This window comes from Budorcas taxicolor, chromosome 3 (assembly GCF_023091745.1).
Source record: "Budorcas taxicolor isolate Tak-1 chromosome 3, Takin1.1, whole genome shotgun sequence".
Taxonomy (NCBI): domain Eukaryota; kingdom Metazoa; phylum Chordata; class Mammalia; order Artiodactyla; family Bovidae; genus Budorcas; species Budorcas taxicolor.
The window spans coordinates 1146435-1171608 of record NC_068912.1 but is presented as its reverse complement, the minus strand read 5'-3'; the positions used below and the strand labels follow the sequence as shown (position 1 = coordinate 1171608).

The following is a 25174-nucleotide window of genomic DNA, read 5'->3' as shown; positions in this document are numbered from 1 at the left end:
GAAAGGGAATGACTTAATAATCATTTAGGAAGCAATTTCAAAAGTCAATCAAGATAATCTTTTCATATTTATTTTAAGTTTATGAATGAGTCCACATATTCCAAATAGGTAGAAATACACATATTTAATTCTCAAGGCACTGCTGTTGAACCCGTTTGTGTGCCTGATGCACAATGAGGCCAGACAAACAGAAATTTTAGAATTTGGAGCAGAGCAAGGTTTATTGCAAGGATCATGCAAAAGGAACAGGTAGGCTCCTGCTTAAGAGACCCAAACTCTCCTTGGTTTTCAGGAAAGAAATTTTTACAAACAGAATTTGAGGGGAGGGCTACCAGGTGTGTAACCCCTGCTGGTTGGCTGGTGGTAAGGTAACATTGTTCTAGGGATCTCCAGCCTGCGGTCCACATGCTCAGCCTAAAGTTACCATCCTCCTTCTGGCTAGGGGCCTTAAGTTCTTGTAGAACTCAGAGATGTATATCAAACTGTTATTCACAACCCCTTCTCCTCCCCTGCAAAGAACCAGAACCAAGTTCCCTTGCCCTTTCTACATTTCCTTAGTCTCCTAATTAGTAACTGAATCTGCCTTTTGGAACTCAGGGAAGGTCTGTGAGGCTGAAAGCCGTTTTCCTACAAACAAGAAACCGAAGACACTGAAAGACTTTTATGCCTGGGATGGCCTCACAGGTTCCTGCTTGGTTTCAGTCCCATTTTCTTTTACTCTCCTCAGTCATGAGAGAAACAGATATTGGACTAGACAGGAAATAAAAATTGGTTAGAGAAGTTAATCATAAACTCTGCAGAGGAACTTAGTTTTAGGGGGACTCTGTTTCAGCACTATTCCTGTTGATATTCTTAATCTTCTTTACCTCTCAGAGGGAAATAAAACATGTGAGATTCTGATTTTTTTTCTAATTATGATATTGGGTTAAGCAAAAAGTTCATTTGGGATTTTCCATGTTATGCAAAAACTTGAACAAACTTTTTAGCCAAGCCAATAGCTTGGACTCAAATGATAATTTTTCATTTGAGCTGAGAGTGTTAATGAGAATTTATTCCTGGCTAGGATTATATTAAGTTTGAATTTGAATGCTTCTTTTTAGGAAATAATAAATTACTAAAAATTACTCTTAGTAATTTAGTAATTAGTAATAAATTTACTCTTTAGTAATTTAGCAATAAATTACTAAAAACTCCTCTCTGTGTTTTAGGTTTTGACAACAATTCGTTCAGGGCACCGAGCAAATATATTTAGTGCAAAGTTCTTACCATGCACCAATGATAAGCAGATTGTATCCTGCTCTGGAGATGGAGTAATATTTTATACCAATGTTGAGCAAGATGCAGAAACTAACAGACAGTGCCAATTTACATGCCATTATGGAACTACCTATGAGGTACAGTATTACTGTGATTTATCTATATGATATATATATGTGCATATGCTTTGTATAAGTGTGTATGTATGTGCAGATAGGTGTGTGTATGTACATATTCATGCATAAATAAGGTATTATTGACAAAATGTCTATATTGAGAAAATGTACCTTGATAGGATTGTGAATAAAGTTAAGGAATAAGATGTGAATAATAGTAATGGGGTTTGTAATTCCTTGAGCAACTATAAGAAAACAGATATCAGACTTTAAAAATGCTTCTTTATTGTGCTATAGGGCTCTGTACTAGGCTTTAATCTCGTTACCACTTTCTCACTGTTTTATATGACATCATTGCTGGCATGGTTATCAAAATGTCAGAAGAGATGCTAGTACACTTAAAAGAATCTGATTTCTAAAGGTTATTAATAAGCTCAAGCCCTGAGCTGAATTAAAATGAGGTGAAATGAATCTGAGACTTAGTTATACTGCTTTGGTTCAGAAAAACTGCTTGTTCTTCAAAAAGCTCTTTTATAATCTTGTCATTTCATTTCTTTGTATCAGATGATTCATTGTTTTCCCATATGGTGCTGACATGGTATATTTTTTTCACTACTTGAATTTCAGTTCTTCTGTACCCTCATGTTATGATACATCCTTACAAAAGTAGTGTTCTATAGCTGGATTTTTTTAAATCTGTTTCTCACAAATTTGGCTTTTAATTGGAGATTTCAGTCAATTTATGTTTATTGTGAGTGCTGATATATTTAGATCTATTTATATATCTTATTGTAAGTTTTTTATTTGAAAATATTTTCTGTTATTGATTTCCCCATCCTGTTTTTGACATTCTTTTGAATTTCTTGAAGGTTTTGCATTTGGCCCATTTTGTTTCTGCTATTGCAAGGAAGATAGACATTCGTATTTTACAGGAGTAGTTAACAAAGTCTAAAGTCAATAAGCACCTTTGCCTTTCTCCTGAATGTATACCTTAGCTCATTATAATCTTTCCATCCCTTGTCTAATTTTATATGCTTATATTGTTCAGAGTGTAGTTATAGTCTATCTTCTTCTGAATCAAAAATATTATTATTGTTTTGTTAGTGTTTACTATTATTATTAGATTTACCTACATTTTTGCTTGCACTTTTGCCTTTTCTGTTACAGGTTTTCTGTGTGGGGTCATTTGGTACCTTAAGCACATTCTTTTTTTCTTTTTTCCCATTATACAGTTTGTTTTAAATGTATCAAATACAAGGTGCAAAGTAAAAAATAAATGTTTCTGAAGCTAGGAGAGTAAGTATGCTATTCCTAGTCAGATACAAACTTAGTTATCACACACGTACACAAATCAAAAATGGCATGAAACAGGAAAAACAGAAGAACTTCTTTTGCTTTCAGAAAACAGCCAAGAAACTGAAGACAATTCTTTTTATAAATTAAAAAAAAATTTTTTTTTTGTAGTAGCTAACATGCCTTCTTTAGGCATTAAGATACTTTTTTCTGCTTGTAACCTTAATACATCCATATTTTTACTCTCTATAAAAATCAAGTCTCTCAGTAAAAATGGCATTTTACCACACTAATCTTTCAATTCCATCACTAAAAATGTAGTTATACACAACAGTTTCTAGCCTCTTGGAACACTCTTCATGATGGATTTTAGTCACTGGAATGACTAATTTCTCAGAAAAGCGGCATTGCCTCAAGTGTGGTGTGATTTGGTGATCAGTATTCTTGTTTTCTAGTAAAGATCTCATAAGCAGGAACACTGGGTTCCTTGTGATTTCATCGATCAAGAAAACATTTCTGAGCAGCTTCTGAGCATCTGAGCGAACAGTCCTTAACAGGTTGATCACAGATCTGGGGTCTTCACTCTTCGTAATGGCACTGCCAGACACAGTTGTGTTAGCTCCTGCCCCTGCACATTTATGGATGGCGTCTGGACCCACTCCGCCATCAGCCGCAGTGTCCAAAGATGGGAACTGGGTCCTCAACCAGTGAGCCTTTCGCGGCCTATCTTTCATGAGTTTCTGCCCTACAAGCCCATGTTTCACTGTCATAACCAAGGCTGTATCTATCTGATTGACTAGCCCATGGTGTCAAATACTCACCTGTAGTTGCTGGTTTCTCGAATGTCTGGTCAAAGCTCCTGGGTTGTCAGTAGCCTCCAGATGAAAGCCTCCAGATGTTGACTGGCTCCTGCTGCAGCCATTGGTTTTACCCACTCTTCTGGCCTGGAGACCATCATGTGCATGTCAAAGGAAGGGTCCTGGCCTAGCTGCTTTTGGAGGCTTTCTGCCACAGGGGGACCAAAGGTGATGTTGGGAACAAAATACCCATTTATTACATCCAGGTGCAGATAATCAGCCTCAGAGTCCAACATCTGGAGGTAGGTACTCAGCCCCTAAACTGGCCACGTCACTGTTGTGGATGGATGGGCCAGTTTTGCAGCCAGATGCCATCGGGCTAGTGCTCCAGAGCTAAAGTACATTCTTTACCAGCTCCTTTAAGTCAGAGTTTGCGGATATAAAACAACTTTAGTCCTATTTTCCTTTTATATCATTTACTTCTTCCCTTTTCATCCTTCTCTAGAAAATATCTTTTTTATGTCAGTTCTTCCGAGGTAGTCTTACTAGATACAGGTTTCTAGTTTGACAGTTACTCTATTTCAGGTGATATTTCGCTATATTCTGACTTGACTTTTGAAGTTGAGCAGTCAATCAGCAGTTTAATTGTGATTCCTTTGTATTTGTTATCTCTTCCTTAACTGAATTTAATTCTGTTTTTCTTTGTGGTTTTTTTTTTTTTTCCTTCATTGATGTCACAACAGTGTGTCGAGGTATGGATTTCCTTTTGATTTTTCTTGGAATTTATATGTGTTCTTAGTATGAGAAATTGGAATCTTGAAAAACGAGGGAAATTTATAGATAATAAGTTTTTAGTTCTTTACCAGTCTCTGTATTTTTTATTCTGGAATTCTGATTAGATATATGTTAAGACCTTCTTGTTCCATCTAGCATTAAACTTTTTTCCCCCATTGAAGTACAAAACATAAAGGAAAAGTACAAAACACTGAGTATATCTCAGTAAATTATCACAAAGTGAATTTGTTCATGTAACAGCCACAAAGATCAAGAAATGTAAGGCACTAAGGACTTCCCCCGAAACTGCTTTATCCTGATTTCCGTCATCGTATTTTTCCAACCACTTTAGTTTTTTTTGTTTTTGAACATTATATGCAGTGAGTCATATTAAATGGTCTTTTGTTTATTTTTAAATTTGTTATCGTTTGCTGAACAAAGTCTTACCTTACATTTGTGAAACTCATCCATGTTGGGTACCACTATAGTGTGTTTATTTTCACTGCTTTTTAGTGTTCGATTGTGTGAATAAACCACAGCTGTTCTACTGCTGATGAAAATTTTAAACTTGATTTCCAATTTGGAGAACATACTTTACATGACTTTCAGTATATTTATGTTTAGAAGTAAACTTTTTCTGTCATAGGATATGTATTTGTTTATTTTAGAGATAGTGCCAGATATTTTCCCAAAGTGTAACAGCCTGCATTCCCACCAATAGCATATAATAAGAATTCCTTTTGCTTCTCATCTTTGCCAACAGGATATATAATCTCTAATTCTGAACAGGCTTATTTAAATGTCTTTTACTGTTGTTACTGCTGAGGTTACTGCATAGTTCATTGGTTATTTAGATACACTGCTTTGTCAAGTGCCTATTCAGAATTCTTTCCTAATCTTTCTATTAGGTTGTCCATTTGATTTCATTATTACTGTTGATTTATAGGAATTTCTTTTATCTTCAGCATGTGACACTATCTCTTCCAACTCTGTGGTTGTATTTTCACTCTCCTAATGGTGTCTTTTCATGAACAGAAGTTCTCTGTGTTGTCTTAATGTATTGGTCTTTTTTTTTCCTCTCTCTTTTTTTTAAATTTTTACCTGCTTTCTCTATCCTGCTCAAAAAAGTCTTTTCCTTTCTGAAGGTTATGGAGACATTCTTCTGGTTTAGATTCTCTTTTAGAAAGATTATTGTTTTGTCTTTTGCATTTAGATCTTGTTTTGCTCTTGTTCAGGCGCTAAGTCCTGTCTGACTGTTTGTGACCCCATGGATAGAAGGCAGTGGCACCCCACTCCAGTACTCTTGCCTGGAAAATCCCATGGATGGAGAAGCCTGGTAGTCTGCAGTCCATGCTAAGGGTCAGACACAACTGAGCGACTTCCCTTTCACTTTTCACTTTCATGCATTGGAGAAGGAAATGGCAACCCACTCCAGTGTTCTTGCCTGGAGAATCCCAGGGACGGGAGAGCCTGGTGGGCTGCCGTCTATGGGGTCGCACAGAGTCAGACACGACTGGAGTGACTTAGCAGGCTTGTCTGTCCTTCACTATTTTCCAGAGTTTTCTCAAAATCACTATTTCCTAAATTTTCTCAAATGGACCCCTGTCCATTGATTCGGTGATGCTGTATAACCATCTCATCCTCTGCCGCCCCCTTCTCATCTTGCCTTCAGTCTTTCCCAGTATCAGAATGTTTTCCAGTGAGTGTGCTCTTCAGGTGGCCAAAGTATTGGAGCTTCAGCTCCAGCATCTAATCTTCCAGGGAATATTCAGGATTGATTTCCTTTAGGAGTGACTGGTTTGATCTCTTTGCATCCCAAGGGACTCTCAAGAGTCTTTTCCAGCACCACCAGCATTCAGTTCTTTGGTGCTCAACCTTCATTATGCTCCAGCGCTCACATACGTACGTGACTCCTGGAAAAACAATATTTTTGATTATATGTACCTTTGTTGATCTTTGCTTTCTAATACACTGCCTAGGTTTGTCATAGCTTTCCTTTCAAGGAGTAATCATCTTTTATTTATTATTTTTTTAATATAAATTTATTCATTTTCATTGGAGGTTAATTAATTTACAATATTGTACTGGTTTTGCCATACATCAACATGAATCTGCCACAGGTATACACGTGTTCTCCATCCTGAACCCCCCTCCCTCCTCCTTCCCCGTACCATCCCTCTGGGTCGTCTCAGTGCAACAGCCCCAAGCATCCAGTATCATGCATCGAACCTGGACTGGCTATTTGTTTCATATATGATATTATACATGTTTCAGTGCCATTCTCCCAAATCATCCCGACCTTTCCCTCTCCCACAGAGTCCAAAAGACTGTTCTATACATCTGTGTCTCTTTTGCTGTCTCACATACAGGGTTATCATTACCATGGCTACAATCACTGTACACAGTGATTTTGGAGCCCAGGAAAATGAAATCTGTTAATATTTCCACTTTTCACCCTTCTATTTGCCATGAAGTGATAGGACTGGATACCATAATCTTATTTAGTTTTTTGAATGTAGAGTTTAAGCCAGCTTTTTCACTCTCCACATTCACCATCATCCAGAGGCTCTTTATTTCTCTTCACTTTCTGCTGCTAGAGTGACATCATCTTCATATCTGAGGTTATTGATGTTTCTCCTGGCAATCTTGATTCCACCTTGTGATTCATCCAGCTCAGCATTTAGCATGATACACTCTTTATATGACAGAATGTGGTCCACTGGACAAGGGAATGGCAAACCACTTCAGTATTCTTGCCTTGAGAACCTGATGAACAGTATGAAAAGGCAAAATGATAGGATACTGAAGGGAAACTCCCTGGGTTGGTAGATGCCCAATATGCTATTGGAGATCAGTGGAGAAATTACTCCAGAAAGAATGAAGGGATGGAGCCAAAGCAAAAAGAATACCCAGTTGTGGATGTGACTGGTGATAGAAGCAAGGTGTGATGCTGTGAAGAGCGAGGTTGCATAGGAACCTGGAATGTCAGGTCCATGAATCAAGGCAAATTGGAAGTGGTCTAACAGGAGATGGCAAGAGTGAACGTCGACATTCTAGGAATCAGTGAACTAAAATGGATGGGAATGGGTGAATTTAACTCAGATGACCATTATATCTACTACTATGGGCAGGAATCCCTTAGAAGAAATGGAGTAGCCATCACAGTCAACAAGAGAGTCTGAAATGCAGTACTTTGATGCAGTCTCAAAAGCAACAGAATGATCTCTGTTCATTTCCAAGGCAAGCCATTCACTATCATGGTAATCCAAGTCTATGCCCCAACCAGTAATGCTGACGAAGCTGAAGTTGAACGGTTCTATGAAGACATACAAGACCTTTTAGAACTAACACCCAAATAAGATGTCCTTTTCAATTAAAGGGGACTGGAATGCAAAAGTAGGAAGTCAAGAAACACCTGGAGTAACAGGCAAATTTGGCCTTGGAGTACAGAATGAAGCAGGGCAAAGGCTAATAGAATTTTGTCAAGAGAATGCACTGGTCATAGCAAACACCCTCTTCCAACAACACAAGAGAAAACTCCACACATGGACATCACCAGATGGTCCACACCAAAATCAGATTGATTATATTCTTTGCAGCCAAAGATGGAGACACTCTATACAGTCAACAAAAACAAGACCAGGAGCTGACTGTGGCTCAGATCATGAGCTCCTTATTGCCAAATTCAGACGTAAATTGAAGAAAATAGGGAAAACCACTAGACCATTCAGGTATGACCTAAATCAAATCCCTTATGATTATACAGTGGAAGTGAGAAATAGATTTAAGGGAATGGATCTGATAGACAGAGTGCCTGATGAACTATGGACAGAGGTTCATGACATTGTACAGGAGACAGGGCTCAAGACCATCCCCATGGAAAAGAAATGCAAAAAAGCAAATGGCTGTCTGGGGAGGCCTTACAAATAGCTGTGAAAAGGAGAGAAGCAAAAAGCAAAGGAAAAAAGGAAAGATATAAGCATCTGAAATGCAGAATTCCAAAGAATAGCAAGAAGAGATAAGAAAGCCTTCCTCAGCGATCAATGCAAAGAAATAGAGGAAAACAACAGAATGGGAAAGATTAGAGATTGCTTCAATAAAATTAGAGATACCAAGGGAACATTTCATGCAAAGATGGGCTCGATAAAGGACAGAAATGGTATGGACATAACAGAAGCAGAAGATATTAAGAAGAGGTGGCAAGAACACACAGAACAGTACAAAAAAGATCTTCACGACCCAGATAATCATGATGGTGTGATCACTCACCTAGAGCCAGACATCCTGGAATGTGAAGTCAAGTGGGCCTTAGAAAGCATCACTATGAACAAAGCTAGTGGAGGTGATGGAATTCCAGTGGAGCTGTTTCAAATCCTCAAAGATGATGCTGTGAAAGTGCTGCACTCAATATGCCAGCAAATTTGGAAAACTCAGCAGTGGCCACAGGACTGGAAAAGCTCAGTTTTCATTCCAATCCCAAAGAAAGGCAATGCCAAAGAATGCTCAAACTACCGCACAATTGTACTCATCTCACATGATAGTAAAGTAATGCTCAAAATTCTCCAATCCAGGCTTCAGCAATACGTGAACTGTGAACTTCCAGATGTGCAAGCTGATTTTAGAAAAGGCAGAGGAACCAGAGATCAAATTGCCAACATCTGCTGGATCATGGAAAAAGCAAGAGAGTTCCAGAAAAACATCTATTTCTGCTTTATTGACTATGCCAAAGCCTTTGACTGTGTGGATCACAATAAACTGTGGAAAATTCTGAAAGAGATGGGAATACCAGACCACCTGACCTGCCTCTTGAGAAACCTGTATGCAGGTCAGGAAGCAACAGTTAGAACTGGACATGGAACAACAGACTGCTTTCAAATAGGAAAGGGAGTACGTCAAGGCTGTATATTGTCACCCTGCTTGTTTAACTTATATGCAGAGTACATCATCAGAAATGCTGGACTGGAAGAAACACAAGCTGGAATCAAGATTGCCGGGAGAAATATCAATAACCTCAGATATGCAGATGACAACACCCTTATGGCAGAGGGTGAAGAAGAACTAAAGAACCTCTTGATGAAAATGAAAGAGGAGAATGAAAAAGTTGGCTCAAAGCTCAACATTCAGAAAACGAAGATCATGGCATATAGTCCCATCACTTCATGGCAAATAGATGGGGAAACAGTGGAAACAGTGACAGACTTAGTTTTTGGGGGCTCCAGAATCATTGCAGATGGTGATTCCAGCCATGAAATGAAAAGACGCTTACTCCTTGAAAGAAAAGTTATGACCAACCTAGATAGCATATTGAGAAGCAGCGACATTACTTTGCCAACAAAGGTCCGTCTAGTCAAGGCTATGGTTTTTCCAGTAGTCATGTATATGGGAAAGTTGGACTGTGAAGAAAGCTGAGTGCCAGAGAATTCATGCTTTTGAACTGTGATGTTTGAGAAGACTCTTGAGAGTCTTTTGGACTGCAAGGAAATCCAACCAGTCCATCCTAAAAGAGATCAGTCCTGAGTGTTCATTGGAAGGACTGATGCTAAAGCTGAAACTCCAATACTTTGGCCACCTAATGCGAAGAGTTGACTCATTGGAAAAGACCCTGATGCTGTGAGGGATTGGGGGCAGGAGGAGATGGGGACGAGAGAGGATGAGATGGCTGGATGGCATCACTGACTTGATGGACATGAGTTTGGGTTGTCTCCGGGAGATGGTGATGGGCAGGGAGGCCTGGCTTGCTGCGATTCATGGGGTTGCAAAGACTGAGCAACTGACCTGAACTGAACTCTTCATATGAGTTTAAATAAATAGGTTGACAGTATACCGTCTTGTCATAATTGTTTCCCAATTGTGAACCAAGGCTCTAAATTTTTGCTTCTTGACCACGTACAGGTTTCTCAGGAGACAGTAAAGGGGCCTGGTATTCCCATTATTTTAAGATTTTCAAGTTTGTTGTGATCCACACAGTCAAAGGCTTTAGCTTCATCATTGAAACAGGTCTAGATGTTTTTCTGGAATTTTCTGCTTTCTCTATGATCCAGTGAATGTTGGCAATTTGATCTTTGGTTCTTCTGTTTTTCCTAAGTCCTGCTTTTACATGTGAAAGTTCTTGGTTCATGTACTGCTGAAGCCTAGCTTGCAGTGTCTTGAGCATAACCTTACTAACGTGTGAAACGAGGGCAAATGTATGGTAGTTTAAACATTCTTGACATTGCCTTTCTTTGGGATTGGAATGAAGACTGACATTTTCTAGTCCTCTGGCTACTGCTGAGTTTTCCAGATTTTCTGACATATTGAGTTCAGCACTTGAACAGTATCATCTTTTAGGATTTGAAATAGCTCAGCTGAAATTCCCTCTCCTCCACTGGCTTTGTTCATTTTTTTATTATGATGAAATTACGTTGATTAACTTGTGTATGTTGAACCATCTTTGGGTTCCAGAAGTAAGTTCCACTTGATCAAGATGAATAATCTTGTTAGTTTGGTACTGTTTTAGAGGTTTTCTTTTCTTTTCTTTTCTTTTTTTTTTTTTTTTTTTTTTTAGCATTTTCTGGAGGATTTTTATTTCAGTTCAATCTGTCAGTCGTGTCCAACTCTTTGTAACCCCATGAACCGCAGCACGCCAACCTCCCTGTCCATTACCAACTCCTGGAGTTTATCCCAACTCATGTCCCTTGAGTTGGTAATGCCATCCAACCATCTCATCCTCTGTCATCCCCTTCTCCATCTGCCTCCAGTCTTTCCCAGCATCAGGGTATTTCCCAATGAGTCAGTTCTTTGCATCAGGTGGCCAAAGTATTGGAGTTTCAGCTTCAGCATCAGTCCTTCCAATGAACACCCAGGACTGATCTCCGTTAGGATGGACTGGTTTTATCTCCTTGCAGTCCAACGGACTCTCAAGAGTCTTCTCCAACACCACAGTTCAAAAGCATCAGTTCTTCGGCCGTCAGCTTTCTTTATAGTCCAACTCTCACATCCACACATGACTACTGGAAAAACCATAGCCTTCACTAGGTGGACCTTTTTTGACAAAGTAATGTCTCTGCTTTTTAATATGCTGTCTAGGTTGGTCATAACTTTCCTTCCAAGGAGTAAGTGTCTTTTAATTTCATGGCTGCAATCACTGTCTGCAGTGATTTTGGAGCCCCTAAAAATGAAGTGAGCCCCTGTTCCACTGGTTCCCCATCTATTTGCCATGAAGTGATGGGACCAGATGCCATGATCTTAATTTTCTGAATGTTGAGCTTAAGCCAAGTTTTTCACCCTCCTCTTTCACTTTAATCAAGAGGCTCTTTAGTTCTTCAATTTCTGCCATAAGGGTGGTGTCATCTGCATATCTGAGGTTATTGATATTTCTCCCGGCAATCTTGATTCCATCTTGTGCTTCTTCCAGCCCAGCATTTCTCATGATATACTCTGCATAGAAGTTAAATAAGCAGGGTGACAATATACAGCCTTGACGTACTCCTTTTCCTATTTGGAACCAGTCTGTTGTTCCATGTCCAGTTCTAACTGTTGCTTCCTGACCTGCATACAGGTTTCTTAAGAGGCACGTCAGGTGGTCTGGTATCAGTACTCATCCATAATATACAGGTCTGTAGTTTCACTTTCTTTTAGTATTTTTGTCTGGATTTTGGTACCATGATCACGCTGTTTTCATAGAATAAGTTTGAAAGCATTCCCTCCTCTTCAGTATTTTGGAAGAGTTTGAGAGGACAGGTATAAATTTTTAAATATCAGTTCAGTTCAGTCACTCAGTCATGTCTCCTTTTTGTGACTGCATGGACTGTAGCACACCAGGCTTCCTTGTCCATCACAAACTCCTGGAGCTTACTCAAACTCATGTCTATTGAGTTAGTGATGGCATCCAACCATTTTATCCTCTGTTGTCCCCTTCTCCCACCTTCAGTCTTTTCCAATATTAGGGTCTTTTCCAGTGAGTCGGTTCTTTGTATCAGGTGGCAAAAGTATTGGAGTTTCAGCTTCAGCATGAATCCTTCCAATGAATATTCAAGACTGATTTCCTTTAGGATGGACTGGTTTTATCTCCTTGCAGTCCAAGGGACTCTCAAGAGTCTTCTCCAACCCCACAGTTCAAAAGCATCAATTCTTTGGTGCTCAGCCTTCTTAATAGTCCAACTCTCATATCCATACATGACTACTGGAAAAACCGTAGCTTTGATTAGACAGAACTTAGTTGGGAAAGTAATGTCTGTCCTTTTTAATATGCTGTCTTGGTTGTTCATAACTTTTCTCCAAGGATCAAGCGTCTTTTAATTTCATGGATTAATGAATTCATACATGGCTGGATGAAGCACAAGCTGGAATCAAGATTGCCAGGAGAAATATCAGTAACCTCAGACATGTAGATGACACCACCTTTATGGCAGAAATCGAAGAAGTACTGAAGAGCCTCTTGATGACAGTGAAGGAGGAGAGTGAAAAGGTCGACTTAAAACTCAACATTCAGAAAATGAAGATCATGGCATCCGGTCCCATCACTTCATGGCAGATAGATGGGGAAGCAATGGAAACAGTGACAGACTTCATTTTGGAGGGGCTCCAGAATCACTGCAGAAGGTGACTGCAGCCATGAAATTAAAAGACGCTTACTCCTTGGAAGAAAAATTTTTAAATATGCGTAATGTTCTCAAGGCATCTGGTTTGAGCTTTCCTTTCTCTGGATGTTTCTGGTTACTAATTCAGTCTCCTTAGTGTAGTGTTGGTTTGTTTGGTTTGTCCCTATGTTTATCTATCTTTTAATTTTGGTAAGCTGTATATTTCTAAAAGTTTATTAATTTCTTCTTTCCTGCCAATTGTGGTGTTCATAGTCTCTTCGGATGCTTTTTATTTCTGTGGTATAAGTATAATATCTCCTCTTTTATATCTGATTTTTGTTGAATCATATTACTTTTTTCTTGTTATTCTCAGTGAGGGTTTGTTGATTTTGATGCCCTTTAATAAACCTTACTTTTTTTTTCTCTGTATCATTTATTTCTGCTCTAATCTTTATTATTTCCTTTCTCTGTTAACTTTGGCTTTAATTTGTTATTTTTCAGTTTTTTGAAGTGTAAAGTTAGGTTGTTGATTTCAGATCTTTTTAAATGTAGATAATTACTATAAACTTCCCCCTTAGTACTGTAACATTTACATTTAAAGTAGTTACTTATAGGAAAATACTCCTAGAATTAAAAATTTTTTTTCTGTATGTCCTACAAATATTTGTTCACTCTTTTTCTCTCTTGGCTGCTTTCTCTTGTGCTTTATTGTTGTTGTTGCTCTTTCTTTTGTAGTGACATGCTTTAGCTCCTTTTTTAGGGGCATCTTTTATAGAGTTTTTTCATTGTGTTTATTATGAGGACTGCATGAAACATAGTTACAAAATTTGTCTTGCACTGAGAACAGTTTAACTTAAATCACATACAAAAATTCTGTTCCTTTACATCCTTCCCCCACTTTGTTATCAGTGTCACAAATACCATAAAAGCATAATAACTTTTAATGCTTCTATTTTTTAAATTCTATATTCAAATTAAAAGTGATTTTGTACCACCCGTACAATATTACAGATTTCTGTATTTGTATATTTACATTTGTGACAATCTTTATATTACCATATGCTGTGTGTTGCTGTCTAATGTCTTTCATTTCAACTTGAAAGACTTTATTTAGCAGTTCTTGTAAGACAGTCCTTGTGATAACCTTCTATACTTTTTATCTGAGAAGGTCTTTATTTCCCTTTCAGTTGTAGTGGACAGTTTTGGTGGATATAGTATTCTTGGTTTGCAGGTTTTTTCTTTCAGCACTTTTTATCCTACTCCCTTCTGACAGGCAATGTTTCTGTTGAGAAATCCCACTGATCTAATGGGAGCTCCTTTATGTAACGGTTCATGTTACTCTTGCAGCTTTTAAGATTAACTCACTTTTGACAAGTAGTTTATAGTGTGTCTTGATTTGGGCCTCTTTGGGTCCATCCTAGTTGAAGTTCCTGAGTTTCTTGAATCTGGATGTTCTTTTTTTCCCCTCAGATTTGAGAAGTTTTTGGCCTTTTTTTCCTCAGGTAAGCTTGTTAGGTAAAGACGACCAGGACACCGAAAGAGTGTCTGACAGGCTTTTTAAAGGCGAAGCGCCCCCGGGCGGGGTTCCTGGACCCGAAGTCTGCGCTGGGACCCTGTTGGGGGTGGTTTTTATACGTTCATTGCGAGGGGTGGTCAGACTAGATGGACGGGGGTTCAGCTAGATCGCCAGGCCGAGGCATTGCAGGCTGACAGGTCCTTTTGCGTGGCTGGGGTGGAGCGGCTTTAGCGGGTGAAGTGTGCTGTCATTGGTCCCCGGGATCTGGGAGGCTCCTTACCCAGCCGGCTGGAGGGAGAGGAGGGATGGCCCATCATGACCCCTGGGGTCCAGCCTTACAAAGCTCTCCATCCACTCCCCCCTTTTCCTTCTGAAAATCCCATAGTGGAGATATTTGTCACCTTAGTGATATCCTCTAAGTTCCCTTAGGATCTTTTTACTTTTCTTCATTCTTCTTTTGTTCTTGACTTGGTAATTTCAAATGGCAGTTTTTGAATTTGCTGTTTCTTTTTTCTGCCTGATTGAGCCTGTTGTTGATCCTCCTCTAGTGAATTTAGTTACATTCTTCAACTCTGTCATTTCTGTTTCTCTCATTTTTCCATTTTCTTTCTCCCTGGTAATACTCTCATTTTGTTCATGCATTGTTTTCCTGATTTGTTGAGTTATCTATTTGTATTCCCTTGTAGCATATTGGGGCTTCCCAGGTGGCATTAGTAGTAAAGAACCCACCTGCAAATTCAGGAGACATAAGAGACCTGGGTTCAATCCCTGGGTCAGGAACATCCCCTGGAGAAGGACATGACAACCCCCTCCAGTATTTTTGCCTGGAGAATCCCATGGACAGAGGAGCCTGGCTGGCTACAATCCATGGGATTGCAGAGTCAGAAATGCCTGAAGCGACCTGGTGCACACACTCGCACGCACATAACGTATTGAATTTGTTTATTACCATTACTTTCTGTTCTTTTTTAGGTAATTCATACATCTCCATTTTGTTAGGGTCAGTTTCTGGAGATTTACTTTGTTCTGTCGTTTGAGTCATGTTTTCCCATTTCTTCATGTGCTTCTTTGGTGAATTGTCTGTTCAATCTTTTACCCATTTTAAAAAATATATTTTTATTTCTTTATGTGGCCGCTCTGGGTGTTAGTTGTGGCATGCAGGATCTTTGAAGTTGCAGCGGCATGTGACCTCTTAGTTGCAGCATGTAGAATCTAGTTCCCCGTTCAGCGATGTACTGTTAGGGCAGTGTCTTAGACACCGGGCCAAGAAGTCCAGAAGCAATGTCATGAGTAAAAATCTTTATTTCACCAAATGTCACAGTAATTTTCTCCTAAAAGTTCTATAGTTTTATGTTTTCCATTTTGTATTAGTTTTTTTAGTAAAGTCTGAGATCTGCTTTAAGTTCATTATTTTGCATGTGGATATCCAGCTTTCCAACATTGTTTCTTGCCTCTGAACTTTTTTTTTTGCGTCATTATCATAGGTCATTGACCATATCTACTTTTGCCTCTTTCTGGGCAGTATCTTTTTCTCTTCCCATGATTCATCACTGTGCTTATACCACCCTGCTTTTATTACTGTAACTTAATATTAACTCCTAAAACCAGGTAGGATAAGTCCTGTCTTCTTTTTTGAAATTGTTTAAGGTATTTTAGATTTTTGTATTTCCACATGACTTTGATAATCAGATTGTCAATTTTTACTACAGTTTTTCCTGTGATTTATTTGAATCTATATATCAGTTTAAGAAGCATTGACAAGTGTTAAATCTTCTAATCTATGATTACAGTATATCTCCCTTATTTAGGACTTTAAGTTTACTTGGCAATGTTTTATAATTTTAAGTTTGTTGTGTCTTAAGATTTATTCTTAAATATTTCATATTTTTCATATTATTATAAATGGTACTATTTTAAAAATTTCAATTTCTCATGGTTTTGTTGCTAGTATTTTCATGTTCAATCTTATATTCCCCCTGTTTTACTATATTCACTTACTGGTTCCAATAACTTTTTAGGAAAGAAAATCACATAGAAATTTTCTCCTTAGATGATTATGCCATCTGTGAATATAGAGACACTTTTACTTTTTTTTTTTTCCCCATCTGAACTTCATTTCTTTTTGTTATTACACTTATTAGAATTTTCAGTTCAATATTGAATAAAAATAGTAAGACTAAACATTCTTCCTGATCTTTGATGTTTCACTGTTAAGTATAACAGCAAGTGTATTTTAGTAATGCTTTTTTATCCAATTAATTCCTTTCTATTTGTATATTAAACTTACCAGGAATGGATGTTGGATTTTGTCAAATGTTTTTCTCTGCATTATTTGAAAAAAATTATATATTTTTTCTTTTAGTTTCTTAACACAGTGAACTACATTTATTTTTCAAATGTTAATATCAATTTAGCATTCTAGAGATGAACCTCACATAGTCATATTTTATATATTACCCATTTTCTGTGTTGTTGTGTTTGTTAAGGGTTGTTTTTTTTTTTGTTTTTTGTTTTTTGTTTTGGCAGATGTGTTCCTAAGCACTATATGGTTTTATTGTCAGCATAATGCTGATCCCTTGGAGTAACTTGCAATGTTTGTCCCTTTTCATTTTCCTGAAAGAGTTTTTATAGAAGTGGTAGTATTTGTTCTATACCTTTGGGAACATTTACCAATAAAGCCATCTGATCCTGGAGTTTTCTTTGTAGGATGTTCATAACTACATATTTAATTCTTAAAATGAATATTTGGTTATTCAGGCTGTATCTTTATGCTTTAATAGCTTCAGTATTTTATCCATTTTAAGGAACCTGTCTTTCACCTATATTGCCGAATTCGTGGGTATTAGTTGTTCACAATACTCACTATACTTTAAAAAGAAATTTTTTTTTAATTTATTTGTCTGCTGTGCTTAGTCACTTAGTCCTGTCCGACGCTTTGCAACCCCATGGATTGTAGCCTGCCAGGCTCTTCTGTCCCTAGGGATTCTCCAGGCAAGAATATGGAGTGCCCTCCTCCAGGGGAATCTTCCCCACCCACTGTTTGAACCCAGGTCTCCTGCTTTGCAGGTAGATTGTTTACCAGCTGAGCTACCAGGGAATCCCAGTCTGTGCTGGGTCTTAATTGTAGCATGTGGGATCTAGCTCACTACTAAGGATTGGACCTGGGCTCCCTGAGTAGGGAGTGTTAGCCATTGGACACCAGGAAAAGTCCCTTTATCTTTTTAACATCTGTAGAATCTATAGTGATACCACCTCCAACATTCTTGATATTGATAGTTTGTCTTCTCTCTCTTTTTATTTTTCTTATCAGCCTGATAAGAGATTCAATTGATTTTAATGATATCTCTAAGAACCAACTTTGGTTTCCATGATTTTCTCTATTTTCCTGTTTTAGTTTTTTTTTTTAATCTCTGCTTTTTCCTTTCTTCTCTGTTTACTGTGGTGGGTTTCATTGTTTTTCTTCTAGTTTCTTAAAGTAGAGGCTGAAGTGACTGATTTAAGACCTTTATCCTTTCCAATAGAGGCAATTAGTAAAACAAAATTTCCACTGAGTATTTCTTTGTTGTTTTTAGTTGGTGGGTAGTTTCTTTGTTGTTTTTTAGTTGCTCAATAGTGTCTGACCCTTCATGAACTGTAGCCCACCAGGCTCCTCTGTCCATGGGCTTTTCCAGGCAAGGTTACTGCAGTGGGTTGCCATTCCCTCCTCCAGGGTATCTTCCCCACCCAGGGATTGATCAAACCTGCGTCTCCTGCATTGCAGGCGGTTTCTTTACTGCTGAGCCACTGGGGAAATCTGAGTGTTTCCTTCAGTTCAGTTCAGTTCAGTCGCTCAGTCGTGTCCGACTCTTTGCGACCCCATGAATCGCAGCACTCCAGGCCTCCCTGTCCATCACCAACTCCTGGAGTTCACCCAAACTCACGTCCATCGAGTTGGTGATGCCATCCAGCCGTCTCATCCTCTGCCGTCCCCTTCTCCTCCTGCCCCCAATCCCTGCCAGCATCAGTCTTTTCCAGTGAGTCAACTCTTCGCATGAGGTGGCCAAAGTACTGGAGTTTCAGCTTTAGCATCATTCCTTCCAAAGAACACCCAGGGCTGATCTCCTTTAGAATGGGCTGGTTGGAGTGTTTCCTTAGGTTTCCCTAATTTTGATATACTGAACTTTCATTTCTCTTGTATTAAATGTATTTTCTAATTTCTATTGTGATTTCTTTCTTGATTCATTGTTTATTGAGAAGTGTGTCATTTAGTTTCCAAATACTGGAAATATTTGAACATTAATTTTTCCCCTTTGGGTTATTGCAGTTGAAGGTGTTTTAATCATTTGTTTAACTGTTTTTGTATGGACTGATTTCTCATGTTTAATTTATAGTTAAATACGTACTTTGCATGATGTGAATCTTTTAAATTTTAATCAGTCTGGTTTTATGTCCCAGAATATAGTCTGTTGGTAAATTTATCTTATGTATTAAAAAAAAAAGTTTATTTTTTTGTTTGTGGAATGTTCCAGAAATATCAATTATGTCAAAGTGGCTGATAACCATGTTCAGTTCTTCTATGTAGTTATTGATTTTCTGATCACTTGTTCTATCAATTATTGAAAGATGACCGTTCAAATCTAATATTTTAATATTGTTGATTTCTCCTCTCAGTCCTCAGTTTTTGCTTCATATATTTTGAAGATCTGTTTTTAAGTACCTAAACATTCAGTATTTTAATGTTTCTGTTCATGGATTGACTCATTTGTAATTGTAAAATGATTCTCTTTATTCCCGTTATACTCTGCTTTGAAATTTCCTGTTTATATAGCAGATCTGGGACTTCCTGGTGGCTTGGATGGTAAAGAATCTGCCTGTAATGCAGGAGACTTGGGCTTGACCCCAGGGTCGGGAAGATCCCCTGATAAAGGGATTGGCTACCCGCTCTAGTATTCTTGCCGGGAGAACTCCACGGACAGAGGAGCCTGGTGGGCTACAGTCCATCGAATCACAAAGAGTTGGACACTGCTGAGCGACGAACACACATACACACGCAGCACATCTAGCTTTCTCATCTTTACAGTTATTGCAGTGTTTCTTTCCTCTGTCCTTGTACTTTTAGTCTGCCTGTCTGTGGTTTTATATTTCATTCTCATAATCAACTTACATATTTCTTAATCCAATCTAGCAATGTCTGCTTTTTAATTGGGCTGTATTTAATCATTTACAGTTCATATAATTGATGTAGAAGTTGCTGAATTTAAATTTTGTGTCTTGGTTTTTGTTTTTTCTCTTTTCCTGTTCCATCAATTTTCCCCTCTTCTAGAAGAACTGAGTATTTTTGTGATTCTGCTTTATCTCCTTTGTTGATATATTAGCTGTGATGCTTTGTTGTTGTTTTAGTGTATGCTTTAGGAATTATACATCATAAACTTTATCACAGTGTACCATCAAGTAATATTGTACCACTTCAATATGGTATAAGAATCTTACAACACTCTGCTCCCATTTTTCCTCTCCTAGAAATTCGTTTTTTTTTTTAACCTTTTATTCTTACATATTTTATAAACTCTTTAATACATTGTTAATATTCTTCCTTTAATAGTTAATTATCTTTAAACATATTTTAAAACAAAAAATATGTTATATTTACTTACATATTTATTATTTCCAATCTTTTATTCCTTTGCATAGATCCAGATTACTACTGGTATTATTTTCTTTTTACATAAAGAATTAAAAAAAATACAGTTATATTGTGCTGGCCTGTTAATGAAAGGGTTTTACAGAAAATTATCCTGTAACAGGATAGTATATAGTATATATTTTAGGCTTTGGGAGCCATATAATCTATCACAACTATTCAAATATGTCATCAGGAAAACAGACTTGGATAATACGTAAATGACTTGATATGGCTGAGTTTCATATAAACTTTTATAAAAATAGTGATTGATAGGTAAGAGGTATCCTTTGCTAACTTCTATGTTATTGAATAATCTTTCAGCTTTTTTATTTTTGAAAAAGTCTATTTTATTTTTGTTTTAGAAAGATATTTCTGTGGATATAGAATTCTACTTTGATGTTATTTTTCTTTAGCTGCTTTAAAGATGTTACTCCACTCGTTTCTGGCAAGAAATTTTCTTACGTTTAGTCACTGGTTTTATGTAACTTGAGAATAACGTGTTTGTTTATTGTTATTGCTTTAGTATTTTATTTTAAGAATAAATCAAAATTTCTATTCTTATTGTCCTTCTGGTTATTTGAGTTCTTTCAAGTATTTAATATGAATTGTGCTGCCTTGAACATTGTAGTACACATCTTTAGATGACTTCATAACATTTATTTGTAGTGGAATTGCTGGGTCATAGAAGAAGCATATTACCAACTTCAGTAGATACTAACACATGGTTTTTCAAAGTGATGATACCATTTTACCGTCTCATCAGTGATGTATGAGAGCTCTAGTAGTTCTGTATCCTCAGTGACAGTTGATATTACCAAATCCCTTTCGTCTGGTCATTCCAGTGATGTCTAGTGATATTTACTTAGGATTATAATTTATATTTAGTCCTAATAAATACAAATCCTAATAAATACCTAATTAATGCAAATATAATTTGTATTTCTTTGAAGACTCGTTAATCTAAATACCTTTTTGAGTATATAAAGTTTTAAAACACGGGAACCTACTTTCCATTGTTTAGGGGTGCATAAAAATCTCTGTGGAATTGCTAAATACCCAATTTTGGTAGTTTCTATTTCTTGGGACAGAGAAGGGTGGAGGGAATATGTTGGATAGGAGGGTACACAGAGCCTCAATTTACAGTCTTATTGCTAAACCAGTAATAGATATAGGAATATCTAAAATGTTTCATTTCTTTAAAAAATTTTAATTTTTTATAAAATATGCATAATGTAACATTTGCCATTCCTGCCATTTTTAACTGTACACTTCATGAAAATTTAGTACTTTTATGTGGTTATAGAACCATTACCATCGCTCAAAAGTTTTTTGAGAGGTTAATTTGAGTGCTTGATTTGGCACTACAGGGTTTTATAACGATGTCAGAGAAGAAAATTTTATACTTTGTTTCTAAAGCAAGTGTAAAGTCACATCCAAAAAAACATAAAATTTTGACTGTTCAAACATAACAGTTTGAACAGGCTTCCAAGGGTAGGATTTTTCTTGTTAGGTTGTAAGGTGTTTATAATTTTAAAGAATTTTGAATCTGGAGGTGCATTAATTTCAAATGAAAGTAAATGAATCACATTAATTCAGCAGTTACGTTTTGCATATATCTATATGTATAGCACTGTTTTGCATTATGGTATGGGTAAGTCATAAATAATTCCAGTAAATGGTTCTTAGTTGCCTTTACCTTTCATTTTGTAATATAGCAGTAATATTTTTCAAAGCCATCTGTTTAAATGTTCACTAACATTTCCTGTACAATTACCTTTCTATCTTCAGATTATGACTGTACCTAATGACCCATATACCTTTCTGTCTTGTGGTGAAGATGGAACTGTTAGGTGGTTTGATACACGCATCAAAACTAGCTGTACGAAAGAAGATTGCAAAGATGTAAGAATCAAGTTTTTATATAAATAATGAAAAAAATTAAGATTGAAGTTAAGGTTGGACAGTAAGTTTTCTCTGGGTTATGAGCTTATCGGTAAATTTAAATTTTTTAATTTAAAAAATAATAAATATATTTTAATTATAAAATAATTAAAATTATTTTATAAATTATTTTTATTTTTTTATTAAATTTGTTCATAATTAAAATGTTAGTAGTGAAGTTAAGGAATGTATATTAAACTGGGAAATTCAAATACATTTATGAAGATTTATGTAATTGTTCAGTATATACCATGGCACTGTAAAAACTTGAAGTATTTTATTTACGTATGGAGGCAGATTTGGCTTTACCAGTAGCAGTGATAAAAGCATGTAGTAGTTTGATGTCTTCTCTTTTTACCCTGTCCTGTAATTCAAGATTTATTAATATATCTTTTGTTTTAGACAATTAGGTACCATTTTATCAACATGTTCATTGTTGATTTAGCTCATTTCTCTAAACATAGAGCTTCACTGTCAATTTTGTATTTTGCAGGGGAGTTGAATAAGAAGTGGATTTATTTAGAGTGTGGGCCGTGTCAGAAGTTGAGAGTGGCCTTAGTTTTGTATTTTTTAAAATGGTATTTTAAACTTGAAAAACACCTGTGAAATCAGTCAGTCTAAGGCCCCAGACTACTAATACTAACCCTGAACGTTACTCAGAGACAGTAGCTTTTGTCTTGGATCGTTTTGGAGTTGTAAATGAAATAAGAAAATACTGCCAGCTGAGATGTATGGCAGAAACCAATACAATATTGTAAAACAGTTATCTTCCAATTAAAAAAAAATTTAAGTACTCTAAATACATTTTTCTTGACAATTACCAAAAAAAAAAAGAATACTAGTAACCAGGTTGTTAGTGTTAGTCACTCAGTCGTGTCTGACTCTTTGTGACCCTATGGACTGTAACCCGCCCTCCAGGATCCTCTGTCCATGGGATGTTCCAGGCAAGAATCCTGGAATGGGTTGCCGTAATCAGGTTGAGTGTTCGCTAATGAAACTAGTTGTTGTTGTTAACATGCCTTAGGAGAAGAGATTATTTTATACTTCAAAACAGAGAAGAAAAAGAAAAAAATAGAAATAAAAAGTTTTTGTTAGTTTTTTTGTTGTATATGTGTACACATACACAACTAGGAGTGTTGAACTGAAGGCAGAAACAAGTTTGAAATAGCCGGTCGTTTATGAGGGGCATTTGGTATGCCTGTTTTTTGTTAAATAATAAGTCCTAAAGTTTGTTAAGTCAGATTCTTTTAAGCAATATTGTACAGTGTAGTTGGATTTAATTTTGTGTTTATAATCAGAAACTTTGTTGTAAAACGAAAGAATAAATAAAACTAATAAGGGCTTCCCTGGCGGCTCAGTGGTAAAGAATCCACCTGATAATACGTGGAAATGTGAGTTTGATCCCTGGGTCAGGAAGATCTCCTGGAGAAGGAAATGGTAACTCATTCCCATATTCTTGCCTGGGAAATCTCATGGACAGAGGAGCTTGGTGGGGTACAGTCCATGGGATCACAAAAGAGTCAGACACTACTTAGTAACTAAAATAGCAACAGTAAAATATTGTTGTATTTTTCCTCAGTAATACTTCTGAAGTCTCTATATGTAAAAGCAAATAGATAGAATATAAAAAAAGCAGGTAAGTAGGGTAATTCTTAGGTACTAAAAATTTAGAATGATGTATGGAATTTGATGAGTGAGTTCTTTGTGATAGGAATAAAGTTCTGAGGTCAATAATTAAATACATAAAACAGCATAAATGTAACTTAAAAACTGGGCTTTTCTGAGAGGAGTGAGGGATTAGCTTATAGACAAAAGAGTATATTAACAGAATACCTTAAGACTATATCTTTGGGATGAGAGCCCTTACATTTTCTAATGCTTGTGTAGGGAGAAGTAGTGACATTATCATAAAAAGCCTGTCTTTGACATAGTTTGTATATATGTGTGTACGTACTTTGTTTTTGAACTGGTAAGGAGGAGGATGGTTGTATAAGGTCCTGATTTTTAAAAATCAGGTCATAATACTTTTGTTATATTTTAATAACTAATTAAAATTAAGGTATCATGAGTACCATATAATATAATCAATATACTTACCATAGACAAAGGTGGATTATACCTCTATCTTTACTGTCCAGTGGACCAATAATAGCAGGCATTTTTAATGATATTAATGTAATGACATACTACATAGGAAATATTTGCAATTTTTAGTATTTTTAAAGATAATGTTCATTTTATTCTTGAGTATGGGAATATTTAGGAAGCCTGTTGTTTTTTCTGCTTCATTGTCATGCTGGCTGAATTAGGATTTCTGAGAAAGATTTCCTTCCAATTGAAGGGAAAATGTTTTAAGTAGATTATTATCTGTTGTACAACTTATGTAACTGATATTCTTTTATCTTTTGTAGGATATTTTAATTAACTGCCGACGTGCTGCCACATCAGTAGCTATTTGTCCACCAGTACCATATTCTCTTGCTGTTGGTTGTTCTGATAGCTCAGTACGTATATATGATCGGCGAATGCTGGGCACAAGAGCTACAGGTAAAGACTTAGATTAGAGAAAATATGAGGCTGTCAATTCAAAGGATAAGTCTTTTTCACCTGTTACGATTTTACAATTTCTTTAGTTTGGTATAAAATTCAGTATATAGAATTTATTTAAATATTATGGATTATTATAAAAAATAGCATTTCACCAAGTTTTTATGACCCCGTCAAGGTGACACTTTTGCAGTTTATCACTTTAGAATGTTGTAGCACTACATGTATTAGTTTCCTGAAGCTGTTGTAACAAATTATTGTAAATTGGGTGACTTAAAATAACAAATTTATTCTCTCACATATCTGGAGGCTTAATGTCTGAAATCAAGGTGTTGCAGGGTGGTTTTCTGTTGGAGGCTGTCTGGAAAAATATTTTGCCTGCTTTTTTCTTATATTCTGGAGGTTGCTGACAATCTTTAGCATCCCTCGGCTTTTAAATGTATCAGTTGAATTTCTGCTTCCGTTGACATGCCATTCTCTCCTGTGTGTATGTCTGTCTACATTTCCCCGTCATAAGGACACTAGTTAAGTTGTATTTAAGGTCCACTGTAATCCACTATGACCTCATCTTGATAATTAGGACATCTACAAAGACCTTATTTCTAAATAAGATCACATTCTGTGGTTCTTGGTATACATGAAATTTTCAGGGGACACACTTCAGCCCACAACATTCAGCTCTCTTGATTTCTCTTTGCCATCTTTTTAATCAA

The 25174-nt window shown here is 36.7% G+C and overlaps 1 protein-coding gene and 1 pseudogene across 6 annotated transcripts in view; one reads left to right on the top strand and one right to left on the bottom strand.

Moving 5' to 3' along the window:
• Window positions 1-25174, top strand: part of DCAF6 (DDB1 and CUL4 associated factor 6) — a 184518-nt gene that overhangs the window by 67958 nt on the left and 91386 nt on the right. For all 6 annotated transcript variants that reach the window (XM_052636548.1, XM_052636547.1, XM_052636546.1 and 3 more), the window contains exons 4-6: window positions 1209-1394; window positions 21762-21875; window positions 24326-24461. In XM_052636548.1, the coding sequence (XP_052492508.1) occupies window positions 1209-1394; window positions 21762-21875; window positions 24326-24461 (436 nt within the window). The remainder of the gene's footprint in view (window positions 1-1208; window positions 1395-21761; window positions 21876-24325; window positions 24462-25174) is intronic.
• On the bottom strand, window positions 3162-3838 carry LOC128044368 (ribulose-phosphate 3-epimerase-like; annotated as a pseudogene).